Source organism: Gobio gobio (assembly GCF_949357685.1).
Source record: "Gobio gobio genome assembly, chromosome: 24".
Classification (NCBI taxonomy): Eukaryota; Metazoa; Chordata; class Actinopteri; order Cypriniformes; family Gobionidae; genus Gobio; species Gobio gobio.
Genome location: NC_137120.1, coordinates 10,266,891 through 10,286,251, shown reverse-complemented (window position 1 = coordinate 10,286,251; position 19,361 = coordinate 10,266,891). Strand labels below are relative to the sequence as shown.

The 19,361-nt window shown below is 38.6% G+C and overlaps 2 protein-coding genes across 2 annotated transcripts in view; one reads left to right on the top strand and one right to left on the bottom strand.

The window, feature by feature from the left end:
• Window positions 1-19,361, top strand: part of LOC307120419 (uncharacterized protein) — a 50,955-nt gene that overhangs the window by 9,625 nt on the left and 21,969 nt on the right. Inside the window, exons 4-5 of the mRNA XM_079807448.1 lie at window positions 10,267-10,358; window positions 14,415-14,538. The gene's annotated coding sequence lies outside the window, so the exon portion shown is untranslated. The remainder of the gene's footprint in view (window positions 1-10,266; window positions 10,359-14,414; window positions 14,539-19,361) is intronic.
• Window positions 10,566-18,815, bottom strand: LOC307120421 (CD48 antigen-like). Its single transcript, XM_079807450.1, has 6 exons — window positions 17,116-18,815; window positions 15,120-15,437; window positions 14,618-14,902; window positions 14,383-14,505; window positions 13,703-13,779; window positions 10,566-13,195 (listed from the first exon to the last, which is right to left on the bottom strand). The coding sequence occupies exons 1-6, from the start codon at window positions 17,162-17,164 to the stop codon at window positions 13,142-13,144; spliced, it is 906 nt and encodes a 301-aa protein (XP_079663576.1). The 5' UTR covers window positions 17,165-18,815; the 3' UTR covers window positions 10,566-13,141.

Sequence of the window (19,361 nt, the reverse complement as noted above, 5' to 3'; positions counted from 1 at the left end):
GATTGGATCAAAGCTTAGGGTTAGGGTTAGGATGATAGGGTTAAGATGGGTCGTTCAAAAGAAAAAAAGGATTCTGAAATCAGATTAGATCATAAAATTCAATCTTGGTTTTGATCTGGATCAAATCATAAATGTGGGTTGTTCAAAACGTTTTAGGATTGAGATGCCTCCAAAGAAATCTGGATTATACTGATCCTATCAGAAGGGTGGATTTCACAACCAAAAAACTGGTTAAAAAATACAACATTTGTATCATGTAATACACACACACTTTATTTTGCTCTTGATTAGTTTAAATGTTAAAGTAATAAATTAGAAGTAGAAATTAGGCTTTCTTTTAAGCCTTTTGGTAGCCTGCAGTAAAGTAAAAAAGAGATTTTGGCCCCATAAAATAATCCCCAAACAGCTGTAAATATCCAACAAAAAGATTATATTTAATTTAAAGAATTTTATTTATCATAGTTTGTAAACTACATTGGCACAATCATTAGAGATGAACCAGTCAAAAGTTCTTTGTGAGCGAACGCAGTCTCTCGGGTGAAAGCTACACCAATTGTTTCTGAGACAAAGCTAAAGCATTTAAATATTTATTTGATCTTTTTTCCATCATTATGTCCCTTTAGGGGCTCCGTAGAGCACTAGTTATCCAGATTCGGTAATCTGAAAAAGTGTGTATCAGAATCTGGGAGATCCAATCCAATTTTGCTTTGATAAACTGGCACAAAATTTAAGATGGATTACCTGATCCTGAGACAAAACATGAGATTTCCAAATCCAGATCATTCTGATCCAGATTAAGCTTTTTTAACAACTGGCCCTGCATTTAAAGTTAGTAGATCTTCTACCATATTCATACAATATTCATAATTATTTTGGTACATAACAGCAGATGACAAAATCGAATTCTAATTTACACTGAAACGGAAAAAAAAAACCAAGTCATAAAAATGCTTTCATAACTTACCAGTCAGACTCCAACAGAACAAAACTAACATGCGAGACATTTTCTCCAGTGGTTCAGTGTGTGATCTAACTGCAGAACTGTTAAAGTGTTGTGTGAATCCTCCCATGGCAGCGTGTGGCCCTCCTACTTCACACATTGCATTTGCATACGATATAAAGTTATAGTTAACTGTTCTTGATGGATTAAAAAAATCTTTATTTTTTTCAAAAGGTTAAGAGTTCGTATTAGAAGGGTTGTAGCCTCAGTGAATGCTTTTCTTCTGAGGGTGTAGCTACCTGACTGTTTCAAATGGCTAAAAGTAGAATAATATTATGTGAATTGTGGATGACTTACATTTCATGGTGAAATGGAGCATAACTTTAATGATTTTAAAATGAATTGTATTTCTAAATTTTAGGTGAATGGAAAAACCAGTGTACAAAGTTAAAAGTGTGTATAATCTCACAGTATCGGCTTTACTGAGGTCTATCTTCTCTGAGTCAGATTGAAACCTTAGTTTTCTAAATGTGGTTTGATCCGTTGGGTGGATAAACAAACATATGTCGGTAACTCTAGGCATTCAGAGCAGAGTGTTTAGTTTGTAGGTGAAGAGTTTCTTTCTGTGCTTCTACTGTCAACAGATTTTTTTGTCTGTTTAATCTACTGGGGAAAAACATGAGACTAAGGGAGAAAAACAATAGCAAATTTATTAAGCCGTGTTTCCACCGCAGGAACTTTCCCCAGGAACTAGGAACTTTTGGGTGGTACTCGGTGTGTTTTGACCGCAGGAACCGAGGTCTAAATGAAGTTCCGGGTAAATATTTCCCTCTCAAAACGGCCCTGCTCGTGAGGTAGTACTTTTTCAAAGTTCAGGAACTTTAAATTTATTAGCAAAGGATGAAATCAGTGGGAACTGTAAAGTCGACGCGCACAGTCCTACGTCACTGGACTAATCTTCACAGTACTTTAGACCGCGATGGAAACGCAGACAGCAGCAGGTCTGGGGGGGAAAGAGTTCCTGGGAAAAAAGTTCCTGGGATAAATTGTTCCGGGTAATTTTGGTGGAAACGCAGCTTTAGTCAAACATTACGCTACGTCTGCATTAATCCGGATAGATTTGAAAACAGAATTCCCTTTCAGTCGGTCACGTTCGACGTAGGTCGGTTGTACTGACGAATTGGGATAATTTCAGAGAGCCCCTATCAGCAGAGGGAGGCAGTACAGCCGGGTCATCATCCTCTGAGGACTGGAACTCCCCCTCCGATACAGCGATCGACATCTGTTTGTCTGAGGGTGCCTTGAAGTTCACTGCCAGATGCCCATGGGAGGGGCCAGCGGTTTCCTCCGGAAGCACCACCGGCTGCGCCGCTTGTGAGAGATCGGGGGCCCGCAGAGGTACGCTCGGCGGGTTTGCCCTGAACGTGATCCTCAGGTCACCCCGGCCATCCGTCGAAGTAGGTCTATCTTGCTGGGCAGAGGTAGCTCTAGATCGAGGTATGGGGAGGGGGACTCCACCTTCCTGGAGGTAGGCGAGTCTCGACCTAAGCACCGAGATAGTCATGTTCCCGCAGTGAGAACATGAACTATACACAAAAGCTGCCTCAGGCACGTGAGACAACGATTGTGACCGTCAGCGGGTGACAGGGAACGACCGCATCCAGAAACGCACGGGTGGAATGACGTCTTGGAAAAGACGCAGTGTAACACCCGTGTTGCTCTTTTTGCGAGGAAAACGCTCTTTCAATAGTGCTGAAGCACCCAGGGAAGACCGCGGCAGAATACAGGAAATAGTGCAGCCTGTATCTGCTCTCACCAACCTGAACGTCCTCACCGAACCGTCAAATTTGCAGTTTGTTTGGTGCAGCGGTGAGCACGCAGTCACACTGTTTTGTGCCGTAATCGCCAACACGAGCGTCCCTCTCAGTTCTCAAACTCTTTTTTCTCTAGCTGAATAGCAGGCAGTCTTGTTCTTCATCAACGCTGTTCAGCTCCGAAGTGAATGACGTGCGCTGCTCTCGCTTCCTGTTTATACCCATTGGCCCGTTCTCTGTATCTCGAAGCTGATAGGGGCTCCCTGAAGGGATCCCAATTTGTCTGTACAACCGACGTACGTCTCCGTTCCCTCCTTCAGGGAACGAGGGTTACCATACGTAATTGAGACGTTTTCTTTTCAAAATGCTCTCTGTCCATACGTTTTCCAAAATTTTCTCATCCCCACTGAAACGTCAGAAAACGCCAAATTCACCGTACTGTGCATGTGAAAAAGCTCACTGAGATGAAACTGTTGGGGTAACAGCTTAGGACCCAGGACCAGTAGTGAAAAATGAAGACCAAGAGTCAGGAGTTAGATTAATTAAAGAAAAATAAACTACAAGCCCCTCATCTTTTAGCATGCACGCAATCCACCTCCAATACTGATCTGTAACACCAAATACTGCGCACATACACAGATACACAGTCTTTCCAAGGTTGGAGTTGGTGAGATCTGGTCCAAACCAGAGAATGTTATCCCAAACATATTGATAACGTGCTTTTCTCTCAGTGAGAGATATAGACAATAGTACAGACCATATTCATCTTGATTCTTTAGGTTTTCAGTAAAAGGAAATATAAAATGAAATAAAATAGAGAAAGACAAATCCATATTTAATCTCTGGAAGCTGGGCTAAATGAGCAATCACTGTTACTGCATTCCTGTCGAGTTGGAGGTGTGTGATGCCTGTTCTGAAATCAAGTGTTCTTGCGAAACATCACACACGCCCAGGACATACCCTCAGTCACCACTCAGAGACCAAATACAAACTTTTAGAAAATATAAAGGAAGAAACAATCATTGGTCCTCTTGATATAAGCAAAATCATAACTGGAAAGAATCCTTAAAATCATAATAATTATACAGGAGGATGAATAATGATTGAGGCTTTGATTATAAATTTAATTAGGATATATACAATTATATTGAAGCGGTAGTGGATTTCAGAATCCATCTTTCAGTACAGACGAAACAGACATCATAAAGTTATCACGCAATTCTTCTGGCAGGATCATTTTATTTAGCCAAATATCTCACCCTTTCACTGATGCGTCCCGGTCGCACTCACTCACCATTATTACTTTTGGTCTAAAACGCAACTGCCCTCATGTTTTGCCGCAAGACAGCAAATGCAAATACTTTTACTGTCATCCTTGCAGGACTGTGATATGAAGTGTGTGCAAAGTAAATATATTAGCAGTGTGAAAGTGAATAGCACAACTGGCACAATAGCGTTGTTTTCAAATGTATCCACTTTGTAGAGCATTTTTGTGAAAACAAAAACGCAGTCTGCGTGTGGTCAGAAGGCCAAAACGGAGAGAAAAAGATGTGCTTTCAAACAAAAACTTAGAGTGGACATGGCCTTATTATTAGGGTCCAATTTTCACTAAATGCACGCCATCGTCAACAACACATGAAATGGGCCCAGAATCATTGAGATTGGTCTGGCTTGGTCAAAATTATTGGTTTTACTTTGGATGATTGGAAGGAAGTGGCCTGCTCTGATGAATCAAGAATCCTGGTGCATCACGTCGACGGCTTATATGTCTATTACCAGTGGATTCAATGGTACCTGGACGCACTGTTGGACAGATATAGGCAATGTTTTCTTGGGACACCTTAGGCCCCATTATCCCAACAGCACAATCCCTGACAGATGTCAGGTCTCTGAACATCATTGCGGATCTAGTCTCACATAGCCAGACCTTCAGACTGACGGCAGAATGTCTGGATTCTATCGCAGCTTTCATCGGTCAAGGACCGCCCAAGAGGACGTTTGACTGACATGTAACGCAACCAATCACAGTCCGTTTTGTTCTGCGTCATGTTTAGGGGCGTGAAAATGTAAAGTCAATGTCCCTGCAATAACAGGCCGGCGTCTATAAATTAATTATTCAAGAATGAATAAGCCGCGAACTTCACATAAAATCCAGCGTTTAGTTGATCCTGGTAAGTGTTCATTGTCACAGTTGTAAACACAGCGGCTTTCTTCCTTTTTAAAGACCACAGAGAGTCAGGACTTCGGTTTAATGTCTCATCTGAAGGACGTTGCTTGTTACAGTATAGCGTCCCCATCACTACTGGGGTGTTAGGACCCACACAGACCACAGGGCGAGCGCCTCCTGCTGGCCTCTCTAACACCTCTACCAGCAGCTACCTAGTTTTCCCAGGAGGTCTCCCATCCTGCCTAGCTTCAGTGGGAAACCAGTCTTGGGCTACAGGGTGATATGGCTGCTGGTGTGCCAGACTGCCAGAATCATCAAGGAGTGGTTCGAGGAACATGATGGTGAATTTCTGTCAATTTCTTGGCCTCCAAATTCACCTGACATGAACTCAATAGAACTCAATTTGTGGTTCGACTTGGAAAATTGGGTTTGCACTACATAAGCACCACCCCTCAATGTACGGGAACTGGAGGACCTAGAGACAATGGTAGACATTATGGTACCAGATATACCAAGAGACCTATCGCCACCTCTTCGAAATCAGTGCCTCAAGGCGTGGCTTTTTCTTTGTGGGCTAAAAGAGGTCCTACGGGTTATTATATTGGTGGTCATAATGTAATGGCTCATCGTTGTGTAAATAAAAAAAAAATCTGTAATTTCTCATCTAGGAATATTTTCTTTAGTGATTTTACTAGACCTCATATATTATTTTTATTTATGTATTTATTTCATTTTTTTACAGCACTTTTCTGTTGTGTGTATATTTGTTCCACTATTTAAAAATGGCTTATTATTAGTGTCTGGATTTTACCAACTAAAGTTCAGCAGCACCATCAGCCATTCAGTGCATTTTCCTTTGAGGAATGTAAAAAAATAAAGAATATTTTTTAATCATTCCAATAAATGAAAAGTGAGCTTTGACTCAGCATTAAAGCATAGTGAACGTCATCTCTACCACCTATCACCATGCACATCAAGTGACAATTCTCACATTATGTGTTGTGTCACATGACTGCTTTTTAGCTGCTGTTATTCAAAACACACCAGAGGGCGCCACTCAAAAGTGATTACACAAAAGTTAAAGACATTTTATTCTAATAAAGCAAAGTCATTTGTGTTTGATTGAGTTTGTTGTTGTTATTATATATTATTAGTGCTGGGTAGATTACTTACAAAATGTAGTCAGTTGCTGATTCCAAATTACCTGATAAAAATTATAGTTAGTATCGTGTAATTTACATTACACATACTTTACTCTTCAATCCAGGGGGTAATGCACATTAAAAAAACAAACATCATTAGAAAAAGAACGTGCTAACACAATGGATTAAATAATATATCTAGAATCTGAAACTATAAAGGAAATATTGAATAAGGAGGTGTTAGTAGGTGTTCTTTGATGTGGAAAAGACTTATGATATGCTTTGGAAAGAGGGATGTTTTAATTGAATTCGATAGGATGAGAATTAAAGGAAAAATTTGTATTGGATAATGGGCTTTTTGCTTAATTTGCCTAACCCTAACCATAGAAGTAAGCGTTGGAACAAGTTAGTCTAGGATTTACTCAACAGATAATGGGACCCCACAAAGAAGTGTGTGTTGCCCGTATTATTTAATATAATGATAAATTACATATTTAATGATTGGACAAGGAATTGGTAAATTTATAAGTATGATGGTGCTTTCTGGAAAAGGGGAAGAAATGTAGACTATGTGGAAAGCAGCATGCAGGAAGCAGTTTATGAAGATGGAAAAATGGGTTAATAATTGGAGTTTTAGAATCAAATAAGAAATATGGGAAAAAAAACAAAGAAGAAATCACCAAATATCAAACTAAAGCTGTATGGTCAAATGTTAGAGCAGGTGACAGAAATTAGTTTCTTTTGAGTATGGATTCAAATCTAACATTTGCATCATATATAAAGAAAGTAACAGATCATTGTAAAAAGGGAATAAACATTTTATGATATCCGGCAGGGGTAGATTGAGGTGCATTGAAAAGAGTATATTGTGCAATGATTAGATTTATGGTTAGATTATAGCAGCATAGGGAATGAGGCGGTGGATAAACTGGCCAAGACAGCATTGAGAAATGAAGAGTAACGGAACAGAAGTAAAAGGTATTATTAAAACAGCATTTGGAAATATGTGGCAAGAAGACACTAAAGCCGCATTTCCACCACAGGAACTTTCCCCAGGAACTAGGAACTTTGGGGTGGTACTCGGTGTGTTTCGACCGCAGGAACCAGGGTCGAATTAAAGGTCCGGGTAAATATTTCCCCCTCCGAACGGCCCTGCTCCCTAGGTAGTACTTTTTCAAAGTTCAGGAACTTTCGGGGGTGGGACTTGGACGCTGAACATGCTGATTGGTTGAACTCACTCAGCATTTTATTTCAACCGGCATTTTTTAAGGTCTTGCGAGGTTCGTTCAGCGTTCAGTAAATATCAGTCTTGCTCTTTCTGTTCGATGGCACGCGTTCGTCTCAGCAATCGCACGGTCAATGTCCGTAATAGCTGATACGTTGCAGAATACGCTTTAGTATCAGTGCTTGTCTCTTTTCCGCCGTTTTGTTAATTACCTCTTTAGTAAACCAATACATGCATAATACTTGTTAAATACTTGTTATTATTGTAGACAGTATCGCGCAAAAATTATTACTGTCCGTGACTGGGAGGAACAGTCTCGCCGCACACAGTCCTACATCACCGGACCAATTTGCCTAATCTTCGCGGTACTTTAGACCAGTGGTGGCTGGTCAATAGAGGGCGCTGGGGCACCGCCCCCATCAAAATTCCAGAAATATACATGTAAACAAAAATGATATAAAAGTGCAATAAAAATAAAATAGTTTACTCATACGACGTGCCGGCTGTTAGTAAGAGCCTCAGCATTTAATAAAAACTGGCTTTGATCGGTTAACTATTTTATATGTTCTTCAATATGTTTCATGCGCGAGGGACGCCGGACAAATGGATGTCTATCTGAGTACAAAAATCTACGGGCTGCATGTGACCTGAAGCTGGTCTCTAATTGGTTTCTTAGGTCTAGGTCTAATTGGTTTGCAGGTCGCTGCGTCCCTGGCGAATCAGAATTGGATGCGTGTTATTTTATTCAATCTGATTGGTTCTCTTCACCTGTCATTCAACTTTACGCTCTTGGCCACTAAAGCGAAAGTGCGCGGGCGACACCATCACTCCGGTTCCGCCAAAACCATGTTAGGATGATCACTTTCATAGAGATGGCAGCAGTTAAACCAAATTCTTTCACAAGGCGTTCGCTGGAAGAAAAAAAAGGATAAAGGATCCCAAACCGGACCAATGCGATTTACAAATCCAGCAGCAGGTCAGTGACAGAGGATGAAGCTACACTCGGAGCTTCACGCGCTTGTTATGAGAAACTTAAGTTAGGTGGCTGGCTGGATGTGTTGTTAGCAATGCCCTTTATTGCTTTCCCTGTCTTTTATTTCAAAGTGTCGGTACTGAAGTTTTGTGGACAACAGCGGGGGTAAGAGACCTCAAATATCTAACTGAAATATGCAAACGTCATGACACTACTGAGATGATTGACTTTAATCAGAGACTCATTGAGAAATTTGCTGGCCAGAAAGAAAGGAGAGCAAAATGTATGTTCAAATAGTAAACATGCTAGTCTGTTGTAGCTGTTCTCTTTTGTTTTTCCTTTCCTCATTCAATTATATGTGGGAAATTAATGTGTAAAAAGATAAAAGTGAAGACACTGTTTTCTCTTTAATGCTTGAATTTAGTCAACATGCATCTTGATACTGCAAACCCCCTGTGGAATAACAGAAACAGTTCAACATGTGCTCTTACACTGAGGCAGAGAAATCAGCTTGCTGAAAAACTAGAGATATGGAAACTAATGCCATTACAGTTAAGAATAGCCTATATTTCAGAATGCACAGAATCAGTTAAGGGTGTATGATTTTTCTAAAATATTTGAGGGATTCAGATTTGATTAGAAGGATTTAGTGTTTTTTTTGTTTTGTTGTTGTTGTTTTCCTTTCGTTCATCGATACTTCTCACTGCACCCCAGTAGGTGGCGAGAATCCACCTTACGCTGGTCTCCAAAAATACATCACTTTCACTTTAACTAGCCTCATTGGAGATAAAAAAAAGCACACTTTACTGAATCTTTTTTTTATTATTACATTTTCTATTAGTTCAAGTACAGACAAGTATATAACAAATATAAGACATTGTGGTACAGTTCAGAGTAAGTAACAACATCAACTAAAATATAGAATGAACATGTATGTAATAATAATAATACAAAAACTGAAATAAAGTTTAGTATTAGGGCAGTTACATGAATTTGAAAAGCCTTAAAAATGTTATTGTTTTATTGTTATTATTTGTATTGTTGTTTAGTTTTTTGTTTTGTGAGCTCATGTTTGAAAGGGTTTCAATGTATATTGTGAGATCAGTATTATAAAAGGTAATATATGAGGGTTTCTTTTGAGTAATTTTTGTCTTATGAATATAGAACTTAGCCAAAATAATTAAAAGATTAAAAAAAGTTGTTTTTCAGAAAAAAAGTGGGTTTTGAAAACAGAGTCAAATGTCATGAGGTTCTCCATATTTCACGTATGAAATCTTTTTTAAATTAAGCGGTGCAACACAACGCGATGTAAAATAATACCCATATCAACAAATCCTAGACTAGCATTAAACTTTGCTTAATTCAAGTTTTCATGTTAAGCGATTTAGAACGCTTTTTTTAGTGATTTAAATACTGCAGTAGGTGCTGTATATGGATCACAAGTGCCAAAAATGTGCATCTTGTATCATATTTTTGTTTTTTAAGATGGAAAATTTACATAGCCTACTTGTGCTGCAGTTCTATGGCTGTTTTGCCCTCCAGGCCTCCGCGAGATAAATGCTTCACCAATATATATTTCTTGTAGTGTAACTAGCCCTTCTTCAGATAAAATGGTTAAATCATGGAAATTTTAACATTTTTAATAGAAAGTTACCAAGCTGAAATGGCACCGAATAGTAAGAATGACCCTTATATTATGTTCATTTACATGCCTGTACAAAGTATGCATCAAGGTGTATTTGGTCTTGTAATATCATGACCAGACTTGCTGGAGGATGCCCCAGGTGAAAACTACCTCAGATGAACTTTGAAGGAGGGACCCAAGACAGACCAGAATATGACAGAGATAGGCTATATAATATCAGACATGTGGGCTCTTGACCAGCAAACAACCACCCACTCAGAGCACACTAGCATTTGGTAGGCCTACTAAAATCTACCAGAGCACCACACTAACAACATATTTGCTAATGCCATCACTCATGTTTTGTTCCCTGATCTTCAGGCGGCGGTTACTGGAACTGGAGCCGGAGCGGATATCTTGAGCAGTCCTCATAACTTTGTGTCTGGACTTTGGCACTATCAAGGGAACCTGAGGTGAGATTTTCTGTCTGTTTATGATTTGATTTCACACTCTAAATTTCAACCTTTGTTTCACCTTTGGAAAGGAGCCCTGTTTGTTAGCAGCATTTAGTTTCTCCTCAAAGCTGATGTAAGCAAATTATTAACAACCATCAAACATAAATCAAAAAATGCAAATCATACATTGTGTTTATTAATAAAATGACCCAGACACTGGCAGAAAACAGTATATAACCTTTAATAAGAAAAACAGATCAAGAATAGTTCTGCTTAGAAAGAATTGAAATGACTGAAACCAAACTCTCAGAAAAAAAAGTATAAACGGTCACTGGTGCGCTACCTTTTCAATCATTTAGGTACTAATGTGCACCCCTAAGGGGTAAATAAGGTGTGCCTTTTGAAAATCTACTGCACATGACCGCTGGTGTACATTTTTTTCCTGAGAGTAGAACTGCTCAACTGCAGGACCATCATACACACAAAGAATATATTACAATTTTTCACAGTAATATCACAGTTTGATTTGGGACCTTTTTAGTCAAACATCAGCACTAATGAGTTTAGTATTTTGTAATAGAGTGGCTTCCCTGTAGAGAAGTTATCAACGGTTTCATGTGAGCATAAACGGTAGAATGAAAAATCCTTGCAACAACTTGCTGTTCAAACAGACTGACACCTCAGACACACTCGCACAGATGCTTTATTGACACCTCAGACACACACTCGCACAGATGCTTTATTGACACCTCAGACACACACTCGCGCAGATGCTTTATTGACACCTCAGACACACACTCGCACAGACACAGTGACACCTCAGACAAACACTACAACTGACATCAAATGCAAACTTCTAGCAGTAGACGCATTCTCATGCACAAGCTGTATGTCTACTCAACTGATCAAACCACGTTTGTGTACAGATATAAATAAATGAGACCACAGCAGAGTTCACTTTGTCACCTTTTGATAACCAGTTTGCATCTTCGTTTTGCAAACACGAAAATGCTGCAATGGGCCACCTAATAAAGTCCCTGTTTTGCAATTAAGGTCATTTCTTTTGAAGATCATTTTTGAGGAGAACATTTAATTAATCTGGTTTCAATTATAATACTTTAGTCTTGTGTGATTCCCTAATGTAACATGATGATTCTCACTGAAAACTCCACCATAGACTCAGGGCCCTATCATACACCTGGTGCAATTTTTAGCCAGACATTTTCATGTCCTGTGCCACGTTGTTTAAATATCAAATGCACTTGCGCCCATTTGTGCACCTATGGGCGTGCTGGTCTAAAAAAGCAAGGTGGGTTCAGGTGCATTGTTGGCGTGTTGCCATTTTGAGGAAACTCAACTTAAATCAACTGCGCAGTATTTTTTGTGTTATTTGAAGGGCGTGTTAATAATGTGTGCCTATAGACGTGTCCACAACGCACATACATTCCGCTTATTACACACACAAGGACGCGCAGCAGCAAATAAACATTTTTAAATATTACAAATAAAAGGATTCCTCCTTGGAGAAGTGTTCAGTTAGCCTGACAAGCCAGACCCACATCAAGATGTTGGGTCTGGGAACTCACCATTGGCAGGGCTCAATCCGAGGAGCGGGATAAACGGTTGTCTTTCAGATTCCCTCTACACGCTATAGGATAGTGCTACAACCAACCAGAGCAATGAAGAAGGTGAAGCAGAGCTAGTTGATAGATTAAACTTTCGCCGTATCCGGTCGGCAAAACTCCGAACACATCTTCCTCTCTTAAGAATGACTTCAGTGTCAAAGAAAAGCTTAACTCCAAGTCTTCCAGAGTCGCTGCCAAAGCCGATTCGAAAGACAGCTGTTCGCCATCTTCTTTGTTTAGGGAACCGCGTCAACTCTGCCGTCATTATGTTAAGCCCGCCCACCGACTCTATACACGATGTGATTGGCCTGACCAGAGTTTGGTTTTGCCAGCTCGCAAGCCAACGAAGAGTTGCTAGACTACCCTGGCTACAAATTAGATTTGCTGCCGCTAGGGTGCGTCTAGATTTCTAGGCTAGCGTTCAGTCTTTCCCTTTGCAAATTCCACTATGTGAATAGCGAATCCGCCATGGTGCAAGCGCAACTGGCTTTTAAAGGGAATGAGAGATGAGACTCAGATTGGTTTATTACATGTTGCGCCCAAAAATACACCCATGACTCATTAGGAGACTTGATACAACCCTTTTGGACCTAGTGTTGTTTTTGGCGGCCGGTTTTCATTTTAGTTTTAGTCTTTGCGTCAAGCTGTCATTTTAGTTTTTATTAGTTTTAGTCACGTTCATACTCTTTTTAGTCATCAAGTTTCAGTCGACTAAAAGTCTGAGCATTTTAGTCAGAATTTTCCATGACTATTTTCGTGTAGTTTTAGTCAACGAAAATTGTATTTTAGTCTCTTTTTAGTAATGCAATTCTATTTAACCCAGTCAATATAATATAAGTACCTAGTAGTATAGACGAAACCAAAATGTTCTTTTAGCCAAACCCATTTCAAACAAGGTTATCTTATTGTTACCTTATAGACTCAAGACACGGAAGACTCATTAAGAGACTATGTACAACTTTTTGGACCATGCGCCTGGTGCGGCGACCGTTTTTTCTGTCGTTAAACTAGCAGAAGAGGATTTGGACATACCCTAAGTGCACATGTGCGTTTCAGACCATGAGCTCAGAACGTTACAATAGGGCCCTCAGAGTCTGAGGTTGTTCAGGAGGCTCATAGTGAAAATGATCACACAATCTGGGTCTTGTACTTTAAAGGAACAACATTAAAGTTTCATTATCTTCTGATTTTGATTGGTGCATATTCCACATGATCCTCCTGTTCAACTTTCTGTAAAATAAATCATAACACAAGATATACAAATAATAATAAATGTAATGTATTGTGATATAGTTTTTTATACACATCCGATGGTGCTGTTGTGTTTGAGATTTACTGTGTGATAGATCATTATACTTTGAAAGGCCATTACTGCCACATAAGAAAAAATAATTTGACAAAAAAGTCAAAATTTCGACATACAAAATATTAAGAATTACAAAATATTAAGAATTCCAAATTGTCACAAAAAAGTCAAAATTTCAACATTTTAAGTTATAATTTGAACTTTTTAATGCGTATATGTGATATTTTTGCCTTGTTATAATCTCACAATTTTAGGTCATAATAACATGTTTTTGTCATAATTATTATTTACCAGAGCATGATTATTTCTCTTATCTGTTAGAAATGAGCTTCATTATTATACAGACAAAAACACAAGCACACACAGATCTACATCTGAATCACTGCCGAAATTGTGCAAATACTCAACAAATTAACTATAAACCCTCTTACCGATTTCTGTCTGTTTCTTTTGTAGAATGTCGTCTCAGCGTAAGTGACCTCTTCTCCACGAGTCTCAACTCTTTGAACTATAATAGATACATTAAAACAACAAAACTCAATCTTAAATAGATCTGGTTCTTCACAACCTATTTGTTATTAATTTAATTAATGCTTTCAAAGTAACACAAAGTTTGCCATTAGGCCTATAATTTTTTCCACAAAAATTCTATATTTATCATAAAATTTAGAGAGACACACAAATCAAACCAAAATGGGTTGTTTAACAAAGTAAAGTATTTTTCTTTGTATTTAATCAGCATTAAGGTTCAACAAGCACAACACAAGTTAATATTCATATACAACATACATAGATTTTAGAGCACCAGCCACATCCTTACACATTCATAAAATTGAGATTTCTTTTTTTAGTTTTTGAATTAAAAATAAACTTTTCTGTTTTTGCATTTCCAGTGTTGATAGTGTTTGAGAAACTTTTTTATACGAGTGAGACAAGTAAAGAGAGACGTTCAGTATCATTATACAAATAGACATTTATTATGACTGGAAATGATGAGAATAATTTTTATTAAATCATAAAATAGGGTTATTAGTTGGCTAAAATATTTAGAACATATTTTCACAGAATTATTTCTTATTTTACTTATTTAAAAGTAGAGGATAATACTTGCCGTCTTGATCAGTTTTTCTGTGTTTCCTGCAGATGCAAAAGATCCAGAGAGCAGCAACAATCAACAGAGATCCAGCAGCAGCAGCAGCAGCAGAGATCAACACTATCAGAGAGACTGGAGGACCTGAAGGAGAGGAAAAGAGAGACAGTCATTAGTGTGAGTGATTGACTCAGTCCGATCTTCAACAGAAGACCAGCTCAGCTAGATCAGCTCAATGAATAAACCACAGCCGTACCTGCACATGTGTGACAGAGCTGAGTGATGTTGGGATGTCTGGTCTGGTTGCTGATGGGATTGTTGAGCACACAGCTGTAGGTGTTTTTATCCTGATATTCCACCTCCAGGGGTAGAGAGAGACTGATGCTGAGATCAGACATACTGATGCTGGACAATAAACTGTTTCCTTTGTACCAGGAGAGAGTCACATCACCCACATTCACCACTGAACACACCAGTGAACAATTTGATGATGATGATGATAATGAACAGTCTCTGCTGATGACAGGAACAGGCAGATGAGCTGGAAAACATGAGAATAAGAGGAATATGAACACAACAATTAGATTTTTCAGTGTTGTGAATTGTAGTGAATCAGTGTAATAGCTTTTGTGTTGAGTGAGTGTTTAGTGTGTTGATGGTCACTGAATGTGTCTGTCATCTCAAACTATAAACTGTTTAAACATTTGAATATGTAAATAGAATATGTGAACATTTGGACAAATGACGTCTCTACTCACCATAGACAGAAACTCTGAATGTTTTTGATGACAGGTTCACTCCAGCTATCTCTAGTTGATAATCTCCAGCATGTTCAGTTGTGATGTTTGTGATGGTCAGAGATCCAGTTTGATTGTCCAGCTTCAGTCTGTCTCTGAATCTCCCATCAGGAACATCAGATGTGGAGGAGATTTGGTTCCTTTTCTTTATTTTACCTATTTTAAATTTTTCAGCTCCATATTTCCACAGTATGTCACCGTATTCCTGTATTTCAGTATCATCAGTGTTTAGAGTGACAGAATCTCCCTCCATCACTGACACTGAATCACCAAACACACCTGATGAACACACACATTTTTGATTTCTGATGAATTACAAAGCCTGAAAAGTTGAGAACATCCAAAACAAGAAACACAAAACAAATTTCAAATATCAATTTTATCGGTGAGGCACATCCTTACACTTTAATTTGTTTTAAAGTGTAGAGAACAATCAGTGTTTAAAGTTTCATAATTTATTGAAAATAAACAATAGTAATTATTGCAGATTGAAAGTACAGTTTTAATTGTGCTGGATATTTTAAATAATTTTTTTAAATAAATTAGATATTTAGATCACTGTCTTGTCTGCACTATAAGGGTCCTGCACATTTTGACCAGTTAATTTCCATGACATTTGTAGATGTTAAAATGACAAAAAATGGCCTTATATTTGAAAGCAGCTCAATGGAAAGTTCTCTCTTTCACTGTAGAGATTTCCATTATTTTCATGACCATTCCCAGAACTTTCTAATCCTAATCCCAAGAGAGACCTGGGGCCAGTTTTTCAAAAAGTTTAATCTGGATCAGAATGATCTGGATTTGGAAATCTCATGTTTTGTTTCTCAGGATCAGGTAATTCATCTTACTTTTGTGCCGGTTTTTCAAAGCAAAATTGGATCGGATCTTCCTTATCCAGATACACACTTTTTCAGATTACCGAATCTGGATTACTAGTGCTCTACGGAGCCCCTAAAGGGACATAATGATGGAAAAAATATGAGATGGGGGCCAGATGTTCAAAAGTAATCTGATCGGGTTTCGGCTGTCGGATTGGATCAAAGCTTGAAGATGGGTTATTCAAAAGAAAAAAAAAAGATTCTGAAATCAGATTAGATCATAAAATTAAATCTTGGGTTGTTTTTAAGATTTGTTTTAACGTTTTAAGATTGAGATACCTTTGATTCAAAGACATTTGGATTATATTGATCCTATCAGAAGGGTGGATTTCATAAACCAAAATTTGGTCAAAAAATAAAACATTTGTATCATGTAATACACACACACTTTATTTTTCTCTTGATTAGTTTAACTGTTAAAATAATAAATTAGAAGTAGACATTAGGCTTCCTATTAAGCCTTTTGGTAGCCTGCAGTAAAGTAAAAAATAGATTTTGGCACCATAAAATAATCCCCAAACAGCTGTAAATATCCAACAAAAAGATTATATTTAATTTAAAGAGTTTATTTTATCACAGTTTGTAAACTACATTGGCACAATCATTAGAGATGAACCAGTCAAAAGTTCTTTGTGAGCGAACGCAGTCTCTCGGGTGAAAGCTACACCAATTGTTTCTGAGACAAAGCTAAAGCATTTAAATATTTATTTGATATTTTTTCCATCATTATGTCCCTTTAGGGGCTCCGTAGAGCACTAGTTATCCAGATTCGGTAATCTGAAAAAGTGTGTATCAGGATCTGGGAGATACAATCCAATTTTACTTTGAAAAACTGGCACAAAATTTAAGATGGATTACCTGATCTTAAGAAGCAAAACATGAGATTTCCAAATCCAGATCATTCTGATCCAGTTAAACTTTTTGAACAACTGGCCCTGCATTTAAATTAGTAGATCTTGTATCATATTTATACAATATTCATTATTTTGGTACATAACAGCAGATGAAAATAAACTAATTCTAATTTACACTGAAACGGGAAAAAAAAAACAAGCCATAATAATGCTTTTATAACTTACCAGTCAGACTCCAACAGCACAAAGAGAACAAAACTAACACAGGAGACATTTTGTTCAGTGGTTGAGTGTGTGATCTAACTGCAGAACTGTTAGTGTTGTGTGAATCTTCCCATGGCAGCGTGTGACCCTCCTACTTCACACATTGCATTTGCATACGATATAAGGTTATAGTTAACTGCTCTTGATGGATGAAAAAAAAGGTAACCTTTTTATCAAAGGTTAAGAGTTCATATTAGAAGTGTTCATAGCACTGCCTCAGTGAATGCTTTTCTTCTGAGGGTGTAGCTACTTGACTGTTTCAAATGGCTAAAAGTAGAAGAATATTGTGGATGACTTACATTTCATGGTGAAATGGAGCATAACGTTAGTGATTTTAAAATTGTCTATTTCTAAATTTTTGGTGAATGGAAAAACCAGAATACAAAGTTAAAAGTGTGTATAATCTCACAGAACCGGCTTTACTGGGGTTTATCCCTGAGTCAGATTGAAACCTTAGTTTTCTAAATGTGGTTTGATCCGTTGGGTGGATAAACATATGTCGGTAACTCTGGGCATTCAGTGCACGAGTGTTTAGTTTGCAGGTGAAGAGTTTCTTCCTGTGCTTCTACTATCAACAGTTTTGGCTGTTTAATCTACTACGAAAAAAACATGAGGAACTGTTTGACACTAAGGGAGAAAAACAATAGCAAATTTATTAAGTCGCGTTTCCACCGCAGGAACTTTCCCCAGGAACTAGGGACTTTGGGGTGGTACTCGGTGTGTTTCGACCGCAGGAACCGGGGTCTAAATGAAGTTCCCTGCTTGCGAGGTAGTACTTTTTCAATGTTCAGGAACTTTCAGGGGTGGGACTTGGGCGCTGAACATGCTGATCGGATGAGTTCATGCAGCATTTTGATTGGTCGACTCAATGCAGCATTTTATTTCAACCACTATTTTTATAAGCCTGTTGCGGTGTGTGCAGCAAGAGTTGATTGATATTCAAATCAACAATGGAGTTAAAAAAATACGACCGATGGGTCGACGACGAGGTTCAGGCTTTATTCAATTTATTTGCAAAGGACGAAATCCAGTGGGAACTGTAAAGTCGACACGCGCAGTCCTACGTCACCGGACTAATCTTCACGGTATTTTAGATTGCGATGGAAACGCAGACAGCAGCAGGTCTAGGGGGAAAAGAGTTCCTGGGAAAAAAGTTCCTGGGATAAATTGTTCCTGTAATTTCAGTGGAAACGCGGCTTTAGTCAAATATTAGGCTACATCGACATTAATCCGGATATATTTGTAAACAGAGTTGCTCTCTGTCCATAGGTTTTCCAAAAGTTTCTCATCCCCACTGAAACGTCAGAGAATGGCAAATTCGCCTTACTGTGCATGTGTAAAAGATCACTGAGATGGTACAAAGGAAACAGACATCATAAAGTTATCACGCAATTCTTCTGGCAGGATCATTTTATTTAGCCAAATATCTCACCGTTCACTGATGCGTCCCGGTCGCACTCACTCACCATTATTACTTTTGGTCTAAAACGGAACTGCCCTCATGTTTTGCCGCAGGACAGCAAATGCGAATACTTTTACTGTCATCCTTGCAGGACCGTGATATGAAGTGTGTGCAAAGTAAATATATTAGCAGTATGAAAGTGAATAGCACAACTGGCACAATAGCGTTGTTTTCAAATGTATCCACTTTGTAGAGCGTTTTTGTGAAAAAAAAAAAAAACCCGCAGTCTGAGTGTGGTCAGAAGGCCAAAACGGAGAGAAAAAGATGTGCTTTCAAACAAAAACTTAGTGTGGACATGGCCTTATTAGGGTCCAATTTTCACTAACTGCACGCCATCGTCAACAACACATGAAATGGGCCCAGAATCATTGAGATTGGTCTGGCTTGGTCAAAATCATTGGTTTTACTTTGGATGATTTGAAGGAAGTGGCCTGCTCTGATGAATCAAGAATCCTGGTGCATCACGTCGACGGCCTATATGTCTATTACCAGTGGATTCAATGGTATGGATGCACTGTTGGACAGATACAGGCAAGGTTTTCTTGGGTCACCTTAGGCCCCATTATCCCAACAGCACAATCCCTGACAGATGTCAGTTATCTGAACATCACTGCAGATCTAGTCTCACGTTGCTAGACCTTCAGACTGACGGCAGAATGTCTGGACTCTATCGCAGCTTTCATTGGCCAAGAGGACGCTTGACTGACATGCAACCAATCACAGTCCGTTTTGTTCTCCGTCATGT

What these genes read in the sequence shown, in the direction of transcription:
- LOC307120421 (XM_079807450.1), bottom strand. Translation starts at nt 17,164, where the DNA reads ATGTCTCCTGTGTTAGTTTTGTTCTCTTTGTGCTGTTGGAGTCTGACT. An exon ending in ATTCAGAGTTTCTGTCTATG is followed by an intron (nt 14,903 to 15,119) that starts GTGAGTAGAGAC and finishes CATGTTTTCCAG; the next exon opens with CTCATCTGCCTGTTCCTGTC. An exon ending in AAAGAAACAGACAGAAATCG is followed by an intron (nt 13,196 to 13,702) that starts GTAAGAGGGTTT and finishes TTTATTTTACAG; the next exon opens with AAAGTTGAACAGGAGGATCA.